The sequence below is a fragment of the Bos indicus x Bos taurus genome, chromosome 17 (assembly GCF_003369695.1).
Source record: "Bos indicus x Bos taurus breed Angus x Brahman F1 hybrid chromosome 17, Bos_hybrid_MaternalHap_v2.0, whole genome shotgun sequence".
Lineage (NCBI taxonomy): Eukaryota > Metazoa > Chordata > Mammalia > Artiodactyla > Bovidae > Bos > Bos indicus x Bos taurus.
Window position 1 is genome coordinate 1,844,571 of NC_040092.1, and position 7,792 is coordinate 1,852,362.

A 7,792-nucleotide genomic window follows, 5' to 3' on the forward strand; every position below is an offset into this window, starting at 1 on the left:
CGAGTTTGTTCTCGCAGGAAACTGCTGTGCCCCAGGGCCCGGGGTGGACAGGGCGGATCATCAGGAACTCCACCTTCCAGGCACCTCCCCCACCACCACACTGGAAAACGGTTTCCAAGCTCCAGAACAGGGGGATTTCCCAAATCACGACCCTGAGGCGGGCATCGGGGCAGTGACCCCGACCGAGTCCAGGTTTCTCTCTCCTCCCCGCCCCTCCTCGGCTCTACTGGGATTCTGACCCCTCCCCCAGTTCCTCAGCCAGCCCCGACCCACGTGGTGGCTGGGCCTCTGCAGGAGGTCGGAGTGGGGAGAGGGAACGGAGGGTTCCGGATCTGAGTTGGATGCCTGGATCTGGGTGCAGGCAGGATGCCAACCAAGTGTGGGCCCTCTACTGGGGGCTGAGGCGTGGAAAGGCTAGGCTGCAGACTCCGGGATAACCCTTCCCGGCCTCGGTTCCACATTCACCGGCCCCGCCCTGCATCGATTCCTCCGCAAGCCAAGAAAAAACGAGGCAGCCCGCGTCTCCACACCGTTTATTGCTCCTTCCAGGGAGGTGGGGTCGGTGTTGGGGGGGGGGGGGCGGGGCGGGCGGGAAATCTGTGCGCGCCAGGGCTGCGGGCCCTGGGAACCCGAGGCCCGGCCCTCAGGCGAAGGTGGAGCCGTTCCAGCCCACGTTGGCCGCGTTCATGTCGCAGAAGTTGATGTAGATCCTGCGAGGGAGGAAGCGAGGCTGAGCCGGCCGTGCGGGTGCCGCCGAGGCCGCGCGCCCCCCGCCCACCGGCGCCCACGCACCTGTCCGGGCTAATGCGCAGGCGCTCGGTCAGCAGGCCGCACAGCAGCTTGCTGTAGGAGCGGTTCTGCGCGCCGCCGATCTTGCCGATGCTGTGCAGGCTGCAGAGCGCGCAGGGCTCGCTGGAGCCCCCGAAGGTCATGAGCTGGTCTGGGACCACGTGCACCGCGATGTACTGCGGACGAGGGGCCGCGGTCAGCCGGCTTGCACGCCCCCGCCGCTCCCGGCCCGGAGCCCCATCCCGGAGACGCCCACACTCCCGGCCCGGAGCCCCATCCCGGAGACGCGCTCCCCGCCCGGCCCTCCCCGCAGACCTGTGCCGGCTTGCCCGTGGCCTGCGCCAGCTGCTGCGTGAGCTCGGAGAGGAGCCCGTCCGGCACGGAGGCGCGGGGCACGTTGGTGTTCACCACGAACATCGGCATGATGGCGAGGGGCGGCGGGGACCGGCACGCACGACTCGACCGACGCGCGCGCTAAGGCAGCCCGGGAACCTGAGCTACGTGACCGCCGCCCGGCGCCCCGCCCCGACGTGGGCCCGCCTCCCGCGACGTCACCGCCGGTCCCGCCCCCGGGCGGTGGCGCGCTCCCGGCCGGTGACGTCACCGCCTCTGGCCCTGCGCGCCCTGTCTGAGCCGTTCTCCGCTGGGCGGCCGGAAGTGTCAGTCCTTTCACTTGGTCCCAGCGATGTCTGTGTGCTGGGAACAGCGGTTAGCGGGACAGATGACCCCTGGCCCTCGAGGAGGGCGCAGGCGGAGTCCCAGTTCATTCTACGGAGTCCTTGTGTGTCCGCAGTCTCCCGGGCCGCAGTCGCGCTCATGCCTCTGTATGTGTGTGCGTGTGAGTGATGGAGAGCGGTGGTCATTGCTGCATGTGGGCAGCGCTTGCCGCAGCGCGTCGCCATCCAGGGACCTTCCTGCACCCAGCTCTTGGAGTGGGTGCGATTGCCCGGAGGTGCCCAGGGGAGGGGCTGGGGACACACGGAGCCCAGAGGCAGTCCGCAAAGCTTCAGTCCACCGGGCTACCTCTCTGCAGCGCTGAAAATGCCAGCTCCTCAGGGAAGCCCACCCCATCAGGTCCTCTGGGGGTGCCGTCTCTCAGAGCCCTGGGGGGGAAGTCTCTGTCTGCCACTGCTGGTCAGCTCGGGGCGCACATCGTAGGTGCCAGGCATATGAGAGACGTGGACTAAATACTGGCTGAATGAAGGAGTGAATGAACTTAGCCCTGACAGGGCAGGAAGAGGGCAGGGCCAGGGCTGAGCCTGTAGGCCCTGCCGTCCCTGAGCAGAAAGGCTGCCCAACTCCTGCTCTGAGGAGACCCTGGTCACGGGGCTGTGCTGGGGAGCGGAGCTCTGCTGGGCACTTGAGGCGGCATGCTGGTTGGGCCCAGTCTCAGATCTGTCCAGAGAGGTCCTGTCCTTGGTCTCTGGCAGGTATGGTTTGGTTAAGGGGGACCCTGCACATGCTGGCCTGGACATGGGCCCCCATGCCCATGGGACCAGGCGTACTCAGGCAGGAGGTCCCGTGGCCCAGCTGGGCAGATGCTCTGTAAAAGGCCCCTTCTGTCCCTGCTCTTACCCCAGCAGGCCACCTGTGCCGAGGTCTCTGTTAACCACGGATGCCCTCCACGCCCGTCTCCAGCTCGGGGGCTCCCCCAAGCCCCAGCAGGCAAGCCCGCACAGCCTGTTCTCTATGTCCAAATCCAGGTGCTTGCCTTTCGCCCGTCCCTGATCGCCTGCCAGTGAAATGGACCTCCCTCCACTGTGCTTGGGTCCTCACCCCTCCCGCCCACCCCGCCTAGTCTCTGTGAGCTGCCTGGGGCAGCAGATCCATATGATCATGTGACTTGCCCAGTGATACATGAAGAGAAGTGACCCAAATGACTCCAAGCAGAAGATTTAGTAGCCAGTGCCCGCTTGGCGGTTCTCTGATAGTGGAAGTGGGTGACACGGTGAAGCCCCCACCTCCGGCAGAGACACTTGCACCGATGATGCGTAGGTGAGCCCTGTGGCCCTCAGGCTGTTACTGTGGCACCGGGAGCCTTCCCTGGTCAGCACCGCCTCTGTTCACCCCTGACCTTCCCAGGAGTGTCAGTACTTTGTCTGTAGAAGGGCATCGGAGGAGGTGGCAGCCTCCCGGTCCCACTTCTTCCTAGCGTGGGCACCTGGCTCACCTCTCTGAGCCTGTTTCCCCATGCGTAATTCGGGCATGACGGTAGAGCCCCCTTTACAGAGGGCCGTGGTAGGGATCGAGTAGCCTAACTTCTGGCGATGGTCCGTCTGATCCTCGGGGCAGTGCTGTCACAGTGCCCCGGCTGGCCTGGTCCCCACCCTGCGGCTCACACCGCCCTCCTCGGCGGTGAATCTTGTGTGCTGCCCCGCGATGCTGTGCTCCCAGCCCCTGGCTTGGGCCTTGCTCTTGGAACGCTCATCCGCCTCGGGCTCCGTTCCTCGGGAAAGCCCTCTCCTTCAAGGCCGCCACCCTGTTTCCATCTGAGCTACCACACTGCTTCCTTGCTAGGCTCCATGCGGTGGGGCACTGTCTTTTTTGGGCTCATGACTTCTGGGCCACATGACTCGGTGGCAGGCAGAGGGCCTCCAAAGACGACCTCGCCCTGATCTCTGGAACCTGTGAAGATGTTAAATTTTGCGGCAAAAGGGACTTCGCAGATGTAATTAGGGTTACAGACTTTACAGTAGGGAGATGATCGTGGATTATCTGGGTGGGGCCGATGTAATCACATGAGCCCTTAAAAGTAGAGAATTTTCTCCAGCTCAAGTCGCAGATGAGACGGAAGGGGCATTCAGAAAGCCTCAAAGCAGAAGGACTCAGAAGTGCTGTAAATAAATGGCTTTGTAGATGAAGGGGCCTCAGTCATCCGGAGCTGAATTCTGCCAACACTGAATTCTGCCAGCATCCCGAATGACCTCAGAAGTGGGCTCCTCCCTAGTTGATCCTGAGATGCCTTGACTTGCCTGAAGCGGAAGGCCAGTCACTTTGTACTCAACGGATGACTTGCAGAAACTGTGAGATAATAAACGTGTGTTGTTTCAAGCTGCTCAATTTGTGGTAATTTGTTCTAGGAGCAATAGAACAGCATCACCCCTGCGTCCCCAGGGGCTCTGTAATTAGCTACCGAACAATAACCGGCCCTGCGCGCCAGGAGGCCTTGGACCCCCCTACCATCCTCTCCCTCCTCACCGGCAGCATCTGTTTGCTTAGAACCTTCACCACCAGAGCCACTGGCAACCGGGCACTGTCACCGCCCCCCACCCCCGGGCAGCTGTGTCCACGTGATGTGCAGACTCCGAAGGGAGCAGCTGCCTGCAGATGGGGCCGCCTCCCCGAGCCCTTCCTCCTGCCCTGCTTGGAACCTGGACCGGACTGCCCGATGGGCAGTCAGATGGGACCACCAGGAGCCGTGCCCCACAGGTGAGGGCTGCAGGCAGAGACCAGGAGGGGAGGAAACCTCAGGATGTGGAGGACAGCTCTGGGGGACCCAGCATGCCCAGAGGGCTGGCAGCTGGGCCCAGGTCTGAACATCTCCAAGAGCAGGGCCTGAGTCAGCCAGGCTGTGAGGGGTGCCCGGGGAGGGCGACTCTGTCCTCCAGTCCTCGTCCATGGGCGGCCCACTGCCCAGCGGCTCCCAGGGCGCCTTTGCCAGCCTCCTTCCCTGGTGTCCCTCCCCCAGCACTCACGGTTCATCTCTCGCGGAAGGATCCAGCTGGGCAGAGCCTTCAGCAAGCCCCTGTGCTCTTGTTTGCTGAGTGTGGTGAAAGGTGCGGCAAAGACCAGCCAAGTCAACCCCCTCCCCTCTAGTCATAGCAGAAGGAGACGTGGGGGCCACCATCCCAGCTGAAGGGACAGGGTTTTAAGAGGGGTGTCCGCCAGGAGACCACCATGCTACCAAAGCAGGGCCGGGACACGGTTCAGAGGGGGCGAGCTGGGCTGAACCTTGTGAACGAACTCTCTGAGTCTCAGCCGGAAAAGTTCAAAATAGGGGAATTCCTCTCCCGCAGACGTGGGTGAAGATGGGAGAGATTAAAGTACCAGCACAAAGCACCTGCATGCAGGAGGTGCTCAGCAAACGCTCCCCGACCTTACTGCGTTGTCACCACGTGTCCTGGAGCAGCAAACGGACTAACGGGCCTGACCCTGATGGTGGCCTTGGGCTTTCCCTCCCCGGCGGCCTGGTCCCTTCCCCACCCCCGCCCCCATCCCATCAAAGCCAAGGCCAGGCCAGGTCCCGTCCACCTCCCCTGGCACAGCCTCTCCTATCTGCGGGGTCCCATCCCTGCCTCCTTACCCCGCTGGGGGCGTTCCCTGGGCAACAAGGACTCCCAACACCCAGCCCACACTTTTACAGCCAATTTAGCTGGGTGGGTGGCAAGCGGGACATGGCCCAAGGGCTGGGCCTGGGCTGGGCCTGGGCTGGGTGTATCTCTGCGGCCCATGCCGGGGAGCAGCGTGCTGAAGTGTGACCGATGCAGTCCCAGACCCGAGACACAGCCGGACGCCTGCGCTGCTCCTAGCCTGTACACCTCGGGATCGCAAGGTCAGTAGTGCCCCCTGGAGCCCAAGGAGGATCCGGGGAGGCCGGTCAGCAGAGGCAAAGTTGGGCCAGATGGATGGCAGAGAGAAGCTGGGAGACCCCACGGAGGGCTCCCGCAGTGCCGACTCCTGCCTTCCAGAAAACACTACAGTGACTGGACCCAGAGGCCCTCATTCCCATCCTCCAACACTCCTGCCTCCAAGGGAGCCCCAGCGGGGCCTGTCCGCAGGAAGCCAGCCCCAGGTGACCTCTCCACAAGACCTCCCCTGAGCCCGGCTCAGAGAGTTCTCACTCCCTGAAGAGCCCACTGCCCGCCGCTTCTGCTAACCTGGCGGTCACTGCTCCCTGTGGAAGCCAACAAGGTCTTCATGACACAACAGTGGCCGGCTGGCTTTTGTGCCTAGGTGCCAAGGTAATCCAACGGGGAAAGTGGTCTTTTCAGTGAACGATGCCGGCACCACTGCACCTCCATTACCAGTAAATGAATAATCGAGTTCCCTAGAGGCCCAGTGGTTGGGGCCTGGCCCTTTTCACTGCCAAGAGCCCGGGGTTCAACCCCTGGTTGGGGAGCTGAGATCCTCCAAGCTGTGGGGCGCAGCTGAAAACACTGGTGGACGCTAGGAGAAAATCTAGACGACTATGGATTTGGTGACGATTTTTAGATACCACACGACCCATGAAAGAATTGATGAGCTCAACTTTTTTAAAATTAAAAACGTCTGCTCTGCGGAAGGCACTGTCAAGAAGACGAAAGGGCAAGCCACAGACTGGGAGAAAATATTTGCAAAAGATGCATCTGATTGAAGGCTATTATCCAAAATATACAAAGAAGTCTTAAAGCTCAACAATAAGAAAGCAAACAACTTGATTTTTTAAAATTGACCAAACAGGGGCTTCCCTGGTGGCTCACTGGTAAAAAAAAAAAAAAAAAAAAATTACGTCAAAGCAGAAGACACAGGTTTGATCCCTGGTCCAGGAAGATCCCACATGCTGCTGAGCACCTAAACCCGTGAGCCAGAACTACTGAGCCTGTGCTCCAGGGCGGGGGGAGCACAACTACTGAGCCCACACACCCCAACTACTGAACGCTGCTCGCCCTGGAGCCCAAGCCCCACAACCAGAGAAGCCGCTGTGGTGAGGAGCCCATGCACCGCAACTCGAGAAAAGCCCATGCCGCAACAAAGACCCAGCACAGCCAAAAATAAATAATTTTTTTTTAAAAAGAAAATACTTAAAAAATTGGTCACTTTAAAGGGATACTCACCAAAGAAGGTATATACAGATGGAAAATTAGCGTATGAAAAGACGCTCCAGGTGTGAACTCAGGGAAGTGCAAACCACAGCAGAATGCCACCCGCACCGTTATTAACAAACAGAACGGCCGGGATCCGGAACACTGACAACTCCGAATGTTGATGAGGGTGTGGCGCAACGCTCCCCTCGCTGCTGATGGGGATTAGAACGCATGGCCACTTCAGAAGAGCATTTAGCGGGTTCTTACGAAGCTCAAGAGACTCTTGCTCTATGACCCAGCAATCATGCTTCTTCGTATTGACCCAAAGGATCAAAATGTATGTCCACACAGAAACCTGCGCATGGATGCGTGTAGCTACTTCACTCATAATTTCCAAAAGCAACCAAAAATGAACTGTGGGACATCCGGACAGTGGAATTTTACTCAGTGCAAAAAGAAACGAACTTTTAAAAGCTATAAAAAGACAGGAAAGAAACTTAAATGCACATTACTAAGGGAAGGAACCCAATCTGCAAAGGCCGCATAACTGCAGGATTCCAACTATTTGACGTTCTGGAGACCACTGTAGACTGTAAAAAGATCAGTGATCGACGGGGTGCGCAGCGCAGGAAAGGGGTGACCACACAGAGCAGAGAGTGGATGCACGTCACCATACACCTGTGTAGACCCACAGCATGTACAGCAGAGGAAATCAGCATGGAAAATATTAGCATGGAAAAGTAGCTAAAAATTAGCATGCAAAATGCTGAGGAGAAAACCCCAGTGTAAACCGTGGACTTTGGATAATAATGAGGCGGCAACATAGGGTTGTGCGTTGCAACAGACATCCGCTCTGGTGGGGAACACTGATGAGAGGGGCTGTGCATGTGTGGGGGCCGGGGGCACACGGGAAATGCCTGTACTTTCCTCTCCATTTTGCTGTCAAATTAAAACTGCTCAAAAAAATATTTTTTTTGTTTTAAATAATGGACAAAAGATTTGAACAGATTCTTCACCAAAGGAGATCTGTGAATGGCGTGCGATTTGTATTAGTACATAAAAAGATGCTCACCACGAGGTGCCACTACAGTCAGTGGGATGGCTGGATTGAAGGGACTGAAGATGCCAAGTGCTGAGGAGGACTTGGAGACTCGAGAAGTCTCGTGGACGGCTGGTGGGAATGTAAAACGGTATCATCACCCTGGAAAAGTTTCTTCTAC

General features: G+C 59.0%; 1 protein-coding gene across 1 annotated transcript; it reads right to left on the reverse strand.

Moving 5' to 3' along the window:
• Positions 1-516: 516 nt before the first annotated feature.
• Positions 517-1,320, reverse strand: MIF (macrophage migration inhibitory factor). The gene is made up of 3 exons (XM_027566189.1): positions 1,105-1,320; positions 793-965; positions 517-710 (listed from the first exon to the last, which is right to left on the reverse strand). The coding sequence occupies exons 1-3, from the start codon at positions 1,210-1,212 to the stop codon at positions 644-646; spliced, it is 348 nt and encodes a 115-aa protein (XP_027421990.1). The 5' UTR covers positions 1,213-1,320; the 3' UTR covers positions 517-643.
• Positions 1,321-7,792: the final 6,472 nt, after the last annotated feature.

Bases quoted from the DNA above. Each gene is read 5' to 3' on its own strand.
- MIF (XM_027566189.1), bottom strand. From the start codon at position 1,212: ATGCCGATGTTCGTGGTGAACACCAACGTGCCCCGCGCCTCCGTGCCG. The intron at 966-1,104 runs GTCTGCGGGGAG...CCTCGTCCGCAG, and splicing joins CCACGGGCAAGCCGGCACAG to TACATCGCGGTGCACGTGGT. The intron at 711-792 runs GTGCGTGGGCGC...CCTCCCTCGCAG, and splicing joins CTGCGCATTAGCCCGGACAG to GATCTACATCAACTTCTGCG.